General features: G+C 28.9%; 1 protein-coding gene and 1 long non-coding RNA gene across 2 annotated transcripts; both read left to right on the top strand.

Moving 5' to 3' along the window:
• The first annotated feature begins 310 nt into the window (after positions 1-310).
• LOC141528269 (uncharacterized) lies at positions 311-2,133 on the top strand. The gene is made up of 2 exons (XR_012479344.1): positions 311-1,319; positions 1,631-2,133. It is a non-coding gene; the product is annotated as an uncharacterized LOC141528269 (long non-coding RNA).
• Positions 2,134-6,885: 4,752 nt separating this feature from the next.
• Positions 6,886-16,422, top strand: LOC141528147 (sorting nexin-4). Its single transcript, XM_074244046.1, has 9 exons — positions 6,886-7,310; positions 7,376-7,446; positions 7,522-7,628; positions 9,734-9,950; positions 10,035-10,250; positions 10,423-10,771; positions 11,478-11,610; positions 11,680-11,794; positions 16,168-16,422. Exons 1-9 carry the CDS (start codon positions 7,304-7,306, stop codon positions 16,216-16,218), a joined length of 1,266 nt encoding a protein of 421 aa, XP_074100147.1. The 5' UTR covers positions 6,886-7,303; the 3' UTR covers positions 16,219-16,422.
• Positions 16,423-17,550: the final 1,128 nt, after the last annotated feature.

Raw genomic sequence — 17,550 nt, 5'->3', positions numbered from 1 at the left:
CAGCATTATTTTTGCTAATTGTCAATAAAAATCGAATTATTTCTTTAAAATTAATAATTGTTGAGTATGAATTGAAAAGCAATAATTAAACTAGATAAAAGTTGTGGCTTTATGAAGTTCATGGTCTGAAAAAAAAAAAAAAAAAAAAAAACGTGCAAATATGAGGCACTAAAAGCGTAAAGATGTAACGAATCGATTTACAAATACAACGTATGTTTGCATGTACGATAGAGTATTCGATAAAGAGTAAAAAGTTTTTCTTATCATTGTGATTTTTTTACAGAGTTAAAATAATTTTTTTGTTCATGGATTGATAAATTAATGAAAGTAATTGTGCAGCTTCTAGGTCGGAATTATATGCAAAATAAGCGATGAGTTGACAAAGAGAAATAAATATTTCAGCAAATACATTTTTTTTTTTTTAAAACGATATAAAATATTTACGAGAGCAAGTAATGAAACAATAAACATATCATTGTGTAATTTTCTATCTTACGAAGTTCTGATAATATATTCAATCTTGATCAGGTCATTGATTATTTAATTCTTCTACTTGGCATTTTTTACTTTAAATATCAGATTATATTGCAGGTAATTCTGTATTATTCATCAAAGATTTCCGAATATTTATCGTCAATATTTGAAGTCAAAACTTTCAAAAATAGAAAGGATCTAAAAAGTAATAAAGTCAGTTGAATTAGTATTAATTAACCTTAACTTCTGAATCAAACCTTGAATATTGCATAGCAACTTCTCAATTTGAATAACATCGATTGGTACGGAGTTTTGTTATTTCAAAAGAATGGATTTCAAAAAAAGGGAAATGCTAAAAAAATTACTTTTATTTCAACCTAGTAGCTTTGCGACAAGTCTCGGAAATATAGGAAAAAAAAAAACGGGGATTCCTTCTATTTCATTCTATTCGATATTTTGCGACGTTTCTAAGCAACCGATAATGTCAACAGAGGTGTGATTGGTGTTCAGCCTCCTCCTCGCAGATATTTGAAAACTATAAGAGGGCGCGTTGATATTTGAAGTTGTCATTTCATTAGCAACTTTTGAAGAAAATAGATTTGTTCCACCATTACCAAATCAATAAATTCATTCCACTCTCATAGAATTCGACTATCGAAATTTCACATTTTAAAATCAAATTATTTCTGATGTTCAATAATCAAAAACACATTTTAAATTTTCAGTTGTTGAATAACCTAGTTTTGTATTTATCTTTTGTAACTGTATCGTGCAATGATCACATTTTTGATTCGACCCCATCGACATCACCATCGGAAAATCCTTCAACGCTGTACATTGATGTGGTAATTATGCTGATATTTTTTGAAAAATTAGTAAAAAGAAAAGAATTTGTTTTTGACACAAACCCGGTTAATTAAATAATTCAAGTGTGACAGAGAATAGTTAAAAAAAAATTTTTTTTTTCATTTTATTCTCAATAAGATTTCACATTGCGCCAATTGGACCTTCAAAAGATAGTTAAAAAATTGATTTATTTAACAACTTTAATATTGCTCAAAAATTATTATCGACTCGTCATAATTTTCTGGTTAAGAATTTAAAAACATTTCCACATTAAATTTTTCTTCTGCTATAATCAATCATATTTTTACAGAGAGAACTATTCAAATTATGTTTCTCCGACCGGTTGAATCCAATCATTACAAGTCCGGAGTTAATTAACAGACTTGATCTAAAATCATCCGAAGCCAATACAACTTCAACTATGATGATTGGACCAAACTTAACAGCTGATAAGGACACGGTTTTTCTGCACAATTCATATCCTACGTATCTCTTGGCGGGTGATACTACAAACACTCAAGAGCCTTCTCGATGGATTGAAATCTTCGCCGCTTTGGAACATAAAGTCAAAGATTTTCATTGTTGGTCTTCATGGGAAATTTTGTCTCCAATACGCAATAGAGTTTTTCAAGTTCTTGTGGAGGAATGATTTGTTATCATCATTCTATTTGTGCCCTCAGAGTCGGAATTTCACCAGGATATATACTTACAACCCCTTTACAAATTACGCACCGCATCCATGGAAAGAAGAAGTAGAAGCATCCGAGAAGCCAAATTCACGATGGACTCTATATAGTCTTCAATTTACGAATGGTACGAAATAGATAACATTTATTATATATATACGTTCTCTTTTATTACACTGATAAAAAAAATCAACTTGGTTCAAGAGAGAAGTTCTTGAGACAAGGACTTTGTAGAGTTTGATATTTCTAAATCAAATAAAAAAAAAAATACGGAAATCGGTTGACCCCAAAGGCTATCCCTGCAACTTCCCGCCATTTCTGTACCTAAGCGCTCAATTCAACATAATACAATGTTTTTGAGCTTTTCAAGCTCCAAAATACAATTGATGAGTTATTTTGAGGTCTCCGAGTTAAAAGAGATTGCTTTCCTTCCTCAAGGAAAGCTCAAATAGGCGACAATCGACGCACTTCATTATGTAAAATAAAATTGTTAATGAGGAAAATATTTTAAAAGTTATGAAAAAAAAAAAAAAAAAAAAAACAAAGTTTTTTTAATCCATTCTGGTTTTAGTTTCTTAAATATCTTTGAAATTGATTGACTCCAAAATCTAATCAGTTTGAAGTTTCAATTAATACTATTAAACGCAGTGTCACTTATCTCGATCAGTTGATTCTGAATCATATGAAAAATCATATGAAAAAATTTTAGTTACATACATACATATACACACAAAAATTAAAAAAAATTTTTTTTATAGCTTTCAAAATATATGATTTATTAACAATTTCCTTTTACTTAAGAAACTCTGATTGCTAAACCATAATACTTTGTAAATTCATTAATTGCTTTGTCCGTTAATCGACCTTTCCCACCTAAACTTTTCTGTGTATTTTCTTCTTTTCCTGTTTTTGTCTTCTTGTTAGTTCGTTGCTTCTTCAAAGCCCTTAGTCGACTGCCCATTCGTTTTTGCACGTGATTAATACATTCCTTTTTTTTTATCTTCACCATGTCCCCATACGGTTTAGCATCACAAATATTTTTATACGTTTTAGTGTCACCATCACCTATATAGTTTACATACTTAACGTTATGTAATAACTCTGATCGCATAAACATCTCTTTTATTCCATCTACCTCCATTTGTCCAGAAGAATTTTCATGGTTTATTGGACAGTCTAGAGCATGGTCTTGCATAAATTGATCGTATTCAGCTGTTCCTTTTTTGAGCTCATTAGCGCACACATCTTACAATAACTGGATTTCATACTTACATCTACGATTTTGCCAGTGAAGTAACCAATTAGAGAAGATATACCAAATGAAGATTTAAACCCTCTTTTCTTCCAACTACCGTCACCGGAGACAGAAATTCCAGGAATGTCATTGGATTTTAAATGCTTGCAGGTTTCTTGGATTTCTTCTTTAGCAGCTTTTTCAACACTAAATCACAACAGTTTCTAGCTGCATTTCTGATTTGTGTGACCAGACGATCGTAAAAGCTATGGAACATTGGTCGTGGTAAATCCATGAAAGCACAAAATCTTTCAGCTCCAGATAACCCAATACCAATTATCCGCATTGCAAAGATGAAACGGCGATTAATTTCATACGCATTCTTGATGAGTGGACATGAATTTATCAAAACTGGATCACATTTTTTGCAATTCACAACTAGTTTAAAACCTAATCCTCGAATACTTGTCTCAGTAAAATTTACATCACCACCACACTTTTTACACGATACACAGCCACTTAGTAAATTAAATATCGAAAAAAAATTTATAATTTTGTAGCTAATACTCGAATCAATTGTACAATCAGATTTTTGTGATAATTTCCTCTTGGAAGCACTATCACGTCGTTGAGAGCCAGTATTTTTTTCAGTTTCATATCTGTTGAGCGGTCGATTAAATTTTTTCCTGTCGTTTGGCAGTTTTCTTTCGTTTTTAATAACTTTACTTTGTTTACGATCCATTATTTAACAAATTTTTTTGTTAAATAAACAAAAAAAAAGATCAGAAGATTTAAAAAAAATAAGTAAGTAAACAATAACGAGTACACTAAGAAACTCAATAAATTAAAGAACGAGTGTGTATTCATACAAAACAACTAAACTATGAGGTACAGTATCTCAACAATAAGAAAAAATATACGTTAAAAGTCAAATAATTGTAACGGTTGACAATCGTGAGGGAAAACAATCGCCAACCCGTACGAATCAAAGACGGAGCGAGCAGGCGACGTTTTCGTCGAAGCGCCGCGCGTAAAACGGTCAATCGACGCGCTCTTATAAAAATGACTATAACTCGAAAACTATTCGGAATTTTTCTATAAAATTTGAAATACATAATTTTGAATATATAAACTTCAGTTTAATGAAAAAAAAAAAAAAATTTTTTTTCCGAAATTTTACAGTGGCTATCCCCCTTAAATCCGGTAGCATGGATATGCGGACGAGTTACGAAGCTCTGAGTAGAATTTCCTTATTTGAAATTCATGAAATGCCAGTCTATTATGAGGTATTTTTTTTAATAGCTACTCAACATCGAAGTAATCCTGAACCACCTGCTATTGATTCGGTAATCGATTATTGCATCGAAGTGTTTATAATTGTTTCTTTATTATCATTCATAACTGTTATTGCGATGACGAGTAACTATCAATTCTATGTAGCTTTTAGAGATCTGTACCTATTGTTGTTAGATAAGGAAGTACTCTTACCGCTTAACAGACTTTTATCATGCGGTGTCTTTCTCATAGCATTTTTATTTGCTTTTGTATTTTCTCCAGTACTTCAAGGACAGTTCTTTGCCTTATTGGCAAAACCTACTTATCGCAATACAGAAACCCTAAAGGATTTATACGATAATAAATATCAAGTTCATTATTATATTGATACTCATCAAGATATTATAGACACAGGATTATGGACCACAGATAAAGATATGAAATACCTGCATAAGAATGATTGGACAAAGTCATTTAACTGTTTAGAATTAGCTCCTAAAAAAAGTTCAATAGCGTGTATAGATACAGCAGAATTTATACTAACACATGCTCCCAAAAAATACGGATTACATGTATCAAAAGAGATATTATTCCCTACTTACTATGTTCACTATGCTCGGCGTAATTGGGCGCTAAGGGATCGGGTGGGAAAAAAATTGTTGCAATCATTTGAAGCTGGATTCGGTGATTATAATCATAGAAAATTGATATTGAATAAACTCAATAAGATGCAAGCTATTGAAAGTGCTACGGAATTTGAAAAATATGATTTGGTAGACGGCACTGATTTGATACCTTTGTACATGTTTATTGCCCTAATATTTATCTTTTCCGTTGCTGTATTCTTTCTTGAAAATATCGCTAGTAGATTGAGGCTCCCCAGACTATTGATGCCGCTTAATTTTAAATTAGAAGACAGAGTTCGGTTTGTAGATGAACATAGAAGTATTATCGATGAGCAAGTATAATTAATAATTATTCAAAATACATTCAATTATTAAGGGGTTATATCCACTTGTAAGTTCGAAAAAATATGTTTTTTTGTTAATTTTTTCTGGAGAGGCTTTTTATTGAATATATACATAAAATAAATGAATATTTAGCGAATTTAACGTATTCTAAGAATTCATATTTTATTAATAAAAATTGTCTATTAGATTTCTACATTTAATTTTTTTTTAATCAATATCACATTAAAAAGTTTTGTTGAAAAAAATTTAGTTCCTTTCTTGAACCATTTTGAAAATTTTAGTGCAAGAAATATGTCTTAAAACAATACAAAAAAATATAAGAAATTGAGTTTTTACGACGGAAAATGAAAAACCAACGCAGTGCCGCCCGATGCGAGTGTGTGGTAGACTTTTTTCAATTCCGCAGCGTACTTTTGACAAGTTTTTTCAGTTTCAAAATTTGAAAAAATATTTTCAGCTCTAGAATGGGAAATAGAGAACTTCATTGTCAAATCATAAAAATAACTACAACCACCCTTTTTAAGACAAATAATTTAAAATCATTTCTTACTCTATGCAAAGTTTATATCTATGTAGTAGTCTACTTAAATAGTTTTGAGTTGTTTCAAGTAATTTTGAATTATTTGAAATTTTGTTTCTTACAAGGATAATTTTTCAATGGATTATTCCAAACGTTTGCATTGTAACTTAATGACTAAGAAATAATGTAGCAGTGTTTTGAGGAATAATTCAGTTTAATTTTTTTAAGAAATTGAATTAACGTTTTTTTGATGCGATATTTGTTTAGTAAATACAGTTGTAAAGTTCTTAATGCAAATGTACCACGATTGAATGTGTTAAATAAAATTATATGCAATTTTAAATTTAATTTGTCGAAATCATATATTAAATTATGTTACATTATTTCAATTGTGTACTGCTTACTCAATAAATCCAGTATATTTTGTCAAATTATTGTCTTCAATCTTTAAAATGTTTTCATATAAATTTTATTAATCCACTTTTATAATTTAGATGAAAAATATGAAAATATATCATTCAAGTAAACTATTCGTAACGTGATTGGTCAAATATATCATGAGCATGAAAATTACGCAAACCCTAAACTGAGGCGCGCGCAAATTTGAATTCTAGGATCTATATTCTCCTAGTAATATGTATAGTAATATATTACATATAGTAATATGTTTTAGTAGTAGTAGTAGTATCATAAAAACGTGTACAGTAACGTATAAAAATACGGATCAAGCTACAACCGGTAAGAATATTTCCTAGAAAATTTTTAAAACATCAAATATATATTGAACCATCAGCAATAATGACATCTACAAATAATTTTTACTACTTCTTACCACAAAACTCGATACTGTTGACTAAAATCAGCTGTCAATTTTAGGACAGAACTTTAGTTTCACATTAGGAAGCAGTTAAGCTTTCACCCGTGCAATTAAAATTGATTTTACGAACTGTTTACTCAAGTTTACTATAGATTCTAATACCTTTCGTCTGTTAGTAAATAAACCGATCAATCAATATGTGTTTCAAATTTTTAAATATTCTATAATAACTTCCCTCAAATATTTTTTAATTATCTAAATCATTATTATTATAAATATTAAAGAATTAAAAGTGATACGGAATTAATACAAGTGCAAAGTTCAATAAATTATTTCAGCCAACTGTATCTTAAATAATACTTATTATTTTTATTATAATTTATAAATAATCGTAATAAACATAACAGGGTTTATCAATGCTCAAATATTAAAAATAATAGCAACAAAAATTTAAACTGTGACCTAAATCATCTTTACAAAATGTCAGGTGTGTATTTTTCTTTTTTTTTTATTGTTAATTTACATTTGTATTACTGAGATAAATAATTGCAGGTATGTTCGAAAATGGTAATTATCAGATGTCTGACGAGAGTGATATGGCAACAATAGATATTAATAAAGAGGTAATTTTATTGTTGTTGATATAAATTATAATTTAAGCATAATTTGATGAGATTGTAATATGAATTTTCTTGCAGTTTTCATTATTGGATCACATGGAAATTTCCATAGTCGAATCGGAAAAACGGGCTAATGGAGCTCTTAATTTACGAGAATTTTATACTGTTTATTTAATAGATACAAAGTAAGTAGAAATCCGGATCGTTATTTGAATCCAGAAAAAAATCCTTAGGTTAAACAAGCATTTGACTAATGTTAGGATCAACCAGGGACGCTTCCTACACAGAAAAAAAGGTTTACTTGAGCCAAAAAAATATTTTTCTTCCTTATCATTTTCTTAAGCGAAAAAAAAAATTTTTTTTTGACACAAGAAATCTTACTTATTCAAACAAAATTAATTCTCTCGCTTTAAGAAATACGTATCTTGATCCAAGAAAATTTATTTAAGTCAAGTAAATCTTCTTGTTTTGAGAAAATTCAGCCTCTTGCTCCAAGAAATTTAGTTCTTGATAGAAGTAAATTTTCTTGTCTTGAGAAAATTTCTCTCGTACTCCGAAAAATAAAATATCTCAATAGAAGTAAATTTTTATTAATATTTTTATTGATTTACATGTCAAATGGGAAGATCAAATAATATTGAATCATTTTTTTTTATTCAATATGTACAATTTCACGCAAAAATAATATAAAATAGGTATCAAATATTCAAGAGAAAAATTTTTTCAAGGTGAGAAAATTTTTTTTCCAGCTGAAGTAGCTGGTGCTGCTTCCCTCAAGTATCTAAAAATCTTGATTAAACATAAAAATTTATTGTTTCAAGTACTTATGATAATTTGAATTAAGAAGAAATTACTTTCACCAAGAATAGAATTTCAAGAAAAATTTTTACTTCGACCAACATAACGTTGGTTTTCCTTCAGGCACCCGAAAATTTTCTTGAGCCAAGAATTTTGTTCTCCAGTCGAGAAAATTTTCTTTCTGTGAAGGAAACGTCGTTTGAGAATACGTTGGATAGTCATTTTAACAATATTTTTTTTTTTTTTTCTGTGAAGATTTCCAAAAATAAAAAATCGTTTCGATTAAGATTTTTTAATGTTTAGAATTTTATAAGATTCGGAACAATAATTTTGAAATCAACTATATAACTTCAAGAATTATATGGAACTATGTACGTAAAATGCAGGATTAGTGTCTTTGGAATTAACTTATTTTTGTTTAGTCTAAAATAATTAATAATGTATATGAACGACTTCATAAAGTAAGTGGTTCCTCCTGAAACATTAACATTGAATATGTCTCAAATTTAATAAAAATATTTTAATATTGCATGGAACTGGGATGTTGCGTAAATTCTGAAGCAATGGAAGTAATATTAGTCCAGAATATTGCATTCACCACATTTCTGAAATGCTAACAAAAAAAATTTTGATCTGAATAATAATGCATAAAATAGCATAAAAAATTTAAGAGATGATACATTTACTTTTATCTTATCTTTATTCTTATTCAAAGACTTTGACATTGTTATTATAAATAACGTGCAAGATTTAATATATACTAATTGCATTGTGAACGTTAAAAATGTATAATTTCTCAAAAACAATTCAATGAAAATTATTTTTTAACTTCTTGTTGAGATGATTAAAAATTAAAAAAATTAGGAAGTTATTTTTTTCGTTTAAAAGATTGTTTAACTTGAATTTAATTTGGAATAACCAATTCTAACCAGAAAGTTGATCTAGAATAAAAAAGTTATAATTATCCATTAAGTTAATTTGCCATATCTCAGTTTATTTACGAAATTTCCATAATAACAGAAGCTACTCAAACCTAATTTGAATCGATGCTCATGCCCATAACATATTAATGAAGTTTGTGGGTATCTACCCAAAGTTATTCGGTCAGTAAACATAACTAATTACTAAATCCATATTGATGAGTGTTTAGTATCCGATTAAGATTTTAAATTAACTCATGCCTTTATAGGTCAGTATTTAACCATTCATCTTCGTTCGAATCATTATGAACATAGAGCAAACCACGTAGAAAAAAATAAATTTTTTTTTGAAATAAGATTTATTTACGTCAAAGATATAAGATATTTAGATATGTCCAAATAAATTTTCATTTCCGGTAACCCTTGTAAAAATTTTTCGGACTTTTCTCTAAAAAACTCTTAAAAAGACATATCTTAAGTTCTAAAAGACTTCTTCAGAGTTTTTGAGAGAAAAGTCCGAAAAATTTTCACCAGGAAATCTATGATATTCTGAATGATTTCTGGCCTTTCAGAGTAACAGATCCCGACTTTGAAGAAGCAATAAGGACAATCGGTTCATTATGGCGCAGATATACTGAATTTGAAATGTTACGAGCTTACTTAGAAACGACATATCCTTACATCGTGGTACCATCATTGCCCGAAAAAAGAGTTCTTTATGCATGGCAGAAAGTAACTACCGATACATTCGACCCAGATTTTGTCGATAGAAGACGAGCTGGGTTAGAAGTGAGTTTAAACTGAGCTAATCTCGAATTGAATGATAACCAATTTATTCGATGACCACTAATTCATGTCTATTTATTTTTATAGACTTTTTTGTTGAGAGTAGCTTCACACCCAACATTATCAAAAGACAAACAATTCATGGGATTTCTTCAGCAAACTAATGGCTGGCGAGAAAGTCTCAAAGCTATTGGTCCCTCACAAAATTATGATGTAAAATCAAATCTTCTAAGCATTCCTGAAAAATCAGAAGATCCTGACAAACAATTTGAGTCTTACAAGACTTATGCGACGGAACTTCATGTAAGTAAGATAAAAATAGGCTTGGTAACTCTGAATGTAATTTATTTATTCGACCATAAGGCAATAACTTCTTGAGACTGTTCAAAAAAATACTACAATACACAATTAATGTCCATTTATAAAAAAAGTTTACAAGATTTGATGAGATTGATCAAATTTTTATAATTTACAGAATAATTTGAACAATTTCTTACGTCTTCGGGCAAGGCTGGCAGAAAAGCAGTCCCATTTGTTCAAGCTGCACGCGAATTATGGCCGTGTGTTTAGCGAATGGAGTGCCATTGAAAAAGAATTGGGTGATGGATTGCAGAAAACTGGGCATCACTTAGACTCGCTAGCAGCTGTAATTGATAGTCACCTCGAAGAAGAGGAATTGATTGCAGATCAACTTAAAGAGTGGTTATTCGGTGCTAGTGCACTGCAAGCTGTTATAAGACGCCGTGAAGCTCTACAGTTGAGTAAAGAGGAAGCTACAGATAGTTTGAATAATGCGTATGAACAGCGGCAAAAAATTGTTCAAGGTATCAAAACTATTACTTATTTTTGAATAAAAATTCATTGAATTCAATTATCAACTGTGTAAATTTAAAATTTTCATAATTGAAGTAATATCCTCGGTTGGAGATTGAACGTTTAGAATTTGATGAAATTTGATGGATATTAGTAAATTATAGCAAGACGATAAGTATTCTGAATTTTTCAAAAACTCAAGAGAACTAGACAAAAGTATTGAGCTTCGAAAATTTTAGGATTAAACATTAAGGAGTTACATGAGCTTACGCCAGTAAAAAATGTGCTTTATCGTTGATTTAAAAAAAAAAATTAAATTTCGCTCAAATTTGCACCATAATTTGGTTTTTCAAAATTAGTTGTGATTAAGAAAAAAAAATAGGAAAACGATTGAAAAATGGTTCCTTAATATCATTCCTTATATTTGTATGAATTCACAAACTATGAATTTAAAAGCTACAGGTGCTGATTATTTCTCATTAAACTATTTCATTAAAACTCTAGTGGTTTTGTTCAAATAGTACTTGTAGTCATTAGTTGAGTGCTAGCACATCTGTTGTGAGGTGCATCTGCACTATAATAGCTTTTACGAGTCGTTGAAATAGAACGGTTGTGTCATAAGTAAAAAAAATGCTACAAGCTATGAACAATAAAGTATCAAAGTGTGGAAAACTGTTTTTGTTAAATTTTGATTATAAAAAAATTGATTTTCAACAGGTAAACTAGGACTTATGTCACGGCTATTTGGTGCAGTAGATTCCGAAGAAATGCGCGGCCAAAAATGTAATCAACTGGAGCAGAAAATTTTTGTAATGGAAAATACTGTTAAGGAAGTCGACGAAAATTTAACGTAAGTGAACTATAAATAGTTTTCAATTATAGTTGATTATTTTAATGATTAATTGTGGTTGTTTTGCAGATCGTTTTCAATAAAAGCGTTATCAGACATTGAAAGATTTCAACGGCAAAAAGATTCCGATATCAAAGAAGCTCTAGCTAATTATTGTTTACTACAATTCAAACTCGCTAAAAAGGTATTTATTATTTAATATTATCGAATATTTGTTATGAAACAAATTGCACGATTCGTCAAAGTCAAACAATTTTATCATTTTTTTCTAAGTGGTTAGAGCTATTGATACTGCGCGTTTTCAGCCCCCGACAAAATATCCTACAGACAAAATATCTCCCGACAAAATATTCCCAGCAAAATAATTTCAAGACAAATATATCCCCTTCACATAAATTTTCCTTGATAAAATATCCCGCCATACAAACTTCCAAACACATAAGATTGTTACCGTGTTGCGCCTTTTTAACATGGTTTTTGTGTGTGTTTACTCAGTAATAGGCCAACACAAACGCGGATAAACGTGTTGCGCCCTTTTATCATGGGTTTTGTGTATGTTTATTCGACAGTAGACCAACATATAAGTTTTTTACCGTGTTGTGTGCCCTTTCATTATGGTTTTTGTGTGTGTTTACTTGACATTAGACCAACACATAAGCTTGCCCAAAAATAATAACTCAATTATAATTACAAAATCAGTCAAAATTTACTTATTTAACAGTTCAACATGAATTATTATTATAAAAATATATCAAATACGGTAAACTGGAATTATAATAATTACAACTCAATCCGTTAATCAATTTCATGAAGTAAATATTTTGTCTGTAGAATATTTTATCAGGGGGTATTTTGTCTGCAGGATATTTCGTCGGCAGGATATTTGGTCGGGGGATGAAAACGCGCATTACCATCCATCGTAAACAAAATCCGTAAAAAAAAAGTACAGTACGATAACAAGCTTATGTGTTGGTCTACTGTCGAATGAACACACACAAAATTATGCTTAAATAAATAATAAAACAATGTTCGTAGTAGCTAATATAGTAAAAAAAAATAATTAATCAATTTGTGGTACTAGACAAGGATAGTGAACGAATAATTTTCCTTTACTTTTATTTTCTCTATTGTATATAAAATTATTGGAATTGAATTTATTCATTGTTGAATAAAAATTGAATGACTCGATCTGTTTATCTGAATTTGTATCCAAAACCCAAATCGAAAATAAATTTAATATACCGTTGTAAGTGAAATCGACAGAAATATCAGTGACCCTAATTTTTAGTAAAATTTTTTTCCATTAATTATGAAGTATTAGTAGATTTTATAAAAATCTAACTATTTTACACTAATAAAAAACAATCTTAATTCAAGAAACTTTTTTTCTTCAAAATTTGAACTCTTGAAACTAGATATAGATATATTTCTTTCAAGAATTTTTGTCTCTTCCCTGATAGCCACCTTACCTATAACTTACTGTCAATCTACGTCCGCAATTTGAAGCAAACTTGACGGAAAGAGTTGGCAAAGCGAGCGATTACCTATTAGTTACCTATAACTTACTCTGCAAATAGACGTCAAAACTTGCTGTACAAGTATTTCAGTCAAATTGTAGTAAAGTTGAAAGGAAATTTAACTACAAGTTTGATTGTTAACTTGTATTCAAGTTGCGGCCGTAGATTTCCGTCAATTTGCTTACAACTGTTGTTGAAAGAAGAATTACCGCCAACTTGATGTATAAATTAACCGTAACTGCTGGAAGTCAACACTTACTGAGAAAGCGCTGGCTATCAGGGTTGGTTCAAGATAGGCGATAACATTGATTCAAGGTGTTACCGACTTGTGTTAAGAATGGCTTTTTTTGAGTCATTAATTTACTCCCTGATAGCCAGAGTTTAAAACCAACAAAGTTGGTGTCAGATAGTTGCCACCAACTTAGTGACAACTTGCGGTCAAGTTCTGAATTTATAATTGTTGGCATCAAGTTGGCTACAAGTTTCTGAGAAAAAGAAGACCAATTTACTACCGCAATTTGTCGCCCAATTTCTTGAAAAACTTGTCGTTAACTTGATGTGAAAAAAATTCAGAAGTAGTTTTTGCTGATAACTTGGTGAACAAGTTGACACCAACCGAGTGCATTTTCAAGACTTGCTGCCAACTTGGTGACAAGTTGCGGCAGCAAATTGCGAGAACGTTGCGACCAACTTGGCTATCAGGGCTTATTTCCAAGAAATAATTTTTTTTCGGTATAACAATTAAAGACTATTTACTTTTTGAAATATACTTTGATGAATTATTTTAAGTTTTTTAAACGATAATGTTATTTTGATTGAAAAACTAAATGTATCGATTGAAGATAATATAGCTCTCAAGCCAAGAAAATCTAAATCAAGACAAGAAATTCTTAAAGAAAAATAATTATTTGTCTTCCAAAATAAATTCTTAGATCAAGAAAATATCTCTTGAGTCAACATAAATTTTCTATCAGTGTATTTCACGTTACTATAATGACTCTGCAGAGCCAAAAGGGCCTATAAAAAAAATTGTTTTCACATAAATACTCACTTGCCATAAAAATTATTTATTGTTCTATATAACAAATTGTAATTTAACTGAATGATAAAAAAAAAAAAATAAATAAAATTTTTGACCCAGCTCGTCAAGCGGATTTAGAAAATACATATGGTTCAAAAGTTTATAAATGTGTGTACTTTTTATAATTGATGTATATGACTTGTAAACGCGTTGTGGTGTTGAATTCTAAAATGAAAATCATTTTCTACGAACTACTAATCATTTTCTGAATACTAGATATTTATGTCATAAGGCCGTGAAGAAAACATTACTTTTGCTATGTAGAGGCCTGCTAAGAACGGATTTTAAGAAATTCTTCCCTCAAAGGGGTTTGTGGGGGCGTTAATAATGAAAAGTTCCAATTTTTAAACTACAGCTCCCATAGACTCCAAATTTGATAGGAATCTTCTGTATGTTATGTAGAAATGATTTAATATTGGATTTTATGACAACCTACTCCCAATATGGATTGCGGGGGTGGATGTTTAGAATGAAAATTTCAAATTTCCAAGCTCTAGCTTCTATAGGATCCAAATGATATAGTGATTGCACATTGAAAGTTACACAGAAAAAAAAAATTAATTTGATTCAAGAGAAAAATTCTTGAACCAAGAATATAATTTTGAAGAGGGGAATTGTCTTGAATCAAGATAAAAAATTCTTGAATCAAGTAAAATTTCCTTAAATCGAAAATTTTTCTACTCAAATCAAGAATATTTAGCTCTTCAAAATTATATACTTGATTCAAGAATATTTTTTTTCTGCACCCATAAAAACGATTTTGTTAAAATAACAAAAGATCGGATAAATGAAAAATATGTTGTGGTAACAAATAAGTATAGTTATAGTAACAAATCCATTAGTTGCATGAACAAAATGTTTCAAGTTTTACTAACAAAATTATTTTATTGCTATCACAAAATAACTTTGTTGCTGCAATAAAGTGATTTTGTTGCTGTAACGAAGTGTAACATTTTTTGCTTTTCAAATGTATTCTTGTAAAATTTACTGTAACAAATTTATTTGTTATTCCAACAAATTTTCATTGTTATTCTTAAAAATTCTTTTTATTACTTCAACAATTTGTCTTTGTTATTTTAATAAAATAATTTTGCTGTTTCAATAAAAAAATTTGTTATACCAACTAAAGTATTTTGTCGAATCAACTAAAAAATTTTACTATAGTAAAAAAACTGTTTTGTTGTTATAACATATCAATAAATTGTTATAACACAAATTTTGTTATTTTAACATGTGATTGGTTACTTATTCCTATGTTAACAAATTCATTTGTTACTACAAAATATCTTAGGTTATCTTAACAAAAGTTTTTCTGCGTGTGTGTACAATGAATATTAGCTAGAATTATCACATGAATAAAAGGTACAGGCCAATCCGATGGAATTTAGAATCTAAAGAAGTCAAGACAATACTCCAATTTAATTTAAGTCTAGATTTAAAAATACAATTCTATAAAGTGCCCAGTGGAGCGGGCGAGTAACAGCTAGTCTTGGATAAAATTTTATCCCGGATTAAAAAACTGGCCCTCAGGGTTCCCTTGCAAGGGTATTAACAAACTACACAACATTTTTACAAACTACACAATAACACTTTTGCAATATTCATCTCCAGAGGGTATTATTAACGCTATCATTTATGAGACATTGAATTTTAATATCAAACAATTAATTAAAAAATAGAATATAAAAGTTGTCTAAAGATTAACTTACTAAATAATTAAATTTTGATCACTTCAAGCTTATTTTCACTTTTCTGTCGCCCGCAAGTGGACAAATTATAGTATTTCATCGCACTTGCGCAATAAATGAAAACTTTGAAAGTGAAATATTAAAAATTTACAAAAAAAAAAGCGCTTTGTCGACAGATAACAATTTATTTTTTTAATTTCAACTTGTAATGTTATTTTAAAAAATTTTTTTTTTATATAAAAAATGACAACAAGAAAAATTTTTGTTACAGGGTCTCCAAACTTGGCAACATATCAAACAATGTTTAGAAAGTATGCCTTAATGAAAACAACAAGAAGAAAAAATAAGCAAAACCAATACTTTTATGTCATTAACGTACCTAAAAACTGAAAAGTCATACAAACATTATATTATAAAGTCACTAATATACTATATTACAAAACTAAGTAGAACCACAAGAAAAAAAAAAAGAACAAAATTATAAAAAATCACCCAAGTGAACAAATAAATATTGTACATTCCTTAATATACGTAATTTATATACTGTACAATATTTTTAAATAATTTATAATTTATAAGATTATATATCGATAATTTTTTTGTTAATTGTTGGTATTATTTTGAAAGGTTATCATTAATTGTTATTACTATTTAATGAAAGTTATGAAATACTGTTTAGATGTGTAATAATTAAGAAACCATCAAAGAACAATAATATAAGAAACTGCCATGATTAATTAGTTAAATATTATTGATTAATTGTGTTGATTTATAATAATTAAACGTTTGTAAAATTTATTTATTTCTTAAGCTCCCGGGTAATCTAACGAACAAATTTTTATATAAAAACAAAAATTAATTAGAAATAAAAATCTAAAAATTGAATTTGTTGTTTTTTTTTTTAATTAATTTTGTAGGTTGCAATTAAACGGGTGGTCAATGTGAAATTATGCGTGGAAAATCAATTGCTGGTTTAACTGCCAGGAAAATTCCAGCATGAACCTCCGGAAATGACTTTTCATGCAAGAGTGCTTTTATATTGTCAAGATGTGTATCGAGTTAAATGCACACGATTTGTTAAGTTTATTGCGGAGATTTTTCTAATGTTACTTACCGTTTATTGCGAAAATTTTTTAATTAGATTAAAATATACCTAAAAATTAATGTGTAAATTTTTTTTGAAATATTTCAAAAGTTTTTTTTTTTAAATAAAAATTTTTCTGAAATTTATACCCAAAATTGCTTAAAATTCAAAAGGTATGTATGAATCCTTAATTTTTTTTAATTACATCAAAAATACACAGTAAAAAATTTTGCATCAATGCATCAAAAAATTTTGTGTTAAATATTTAACATTTTTTCGTGTTAAATTTCCACATTAAAGTTTGCATACTTATTTTTATGATTTTTTTTTTTTTTTTTATTAAATAGTATAGATCAGCAATTTGAATCCTTCAAAATATTCAAAAATTGGTACTTTCACTATTTCTTTGCAAAATAATTATTCACGGAAAATGATTTTCTTGAGTCAAGAGAATAAATTCTTGAGCTAAAAAATTATTCTTGGTCTAAGAAAATTTTTATTGTTTCAAGATTTTATTCTCTTGACTTAAGAAAATCATTTTCTTCAAAGTGGAATTCTTGGTTCAAGAGT

This window comes from Cotesia typhae, unplaced genomic scaffold (genome assembly GCF_013202065.1).
Source record: "Cotesia typhae breed Kobodo isofemale line unplaced genomic scaffold, CoteBio_Ctyphae contig_43, whole genome shotgun sequence".
Lineage (NCBI taxonomy): Eukaryota > Metazoa > Arthropoda > Insecta > Hymenoptera > Braconidae > Cotesia > Cotesia typhae.
The sequence above is the reverse complement of the archived record's forward strand: the minus strand, read 5'-3'. Positions and strand labels throughout refer to the sequence as shown.

Excerpts from the sequence above, each read along its gene's own strand:
- LOC141528147 (XM_074244046.1), top strand. Across the intron at positions 7,447-7,521 it reads CAATAGATATTAATAAAGAG|TTTTCATTATTGGATCACAT; the intron begins GTAATTTTATTG and ends ATTTTCTTGCAG. Across the intron at positions 7,629-9,733 it reads GTTTATTTAATAGATACAAA|AGTAACAGATCCCGACTTTG; the intron begins GTAAGTAGAAAT and ends CTGGCCTTTCAG.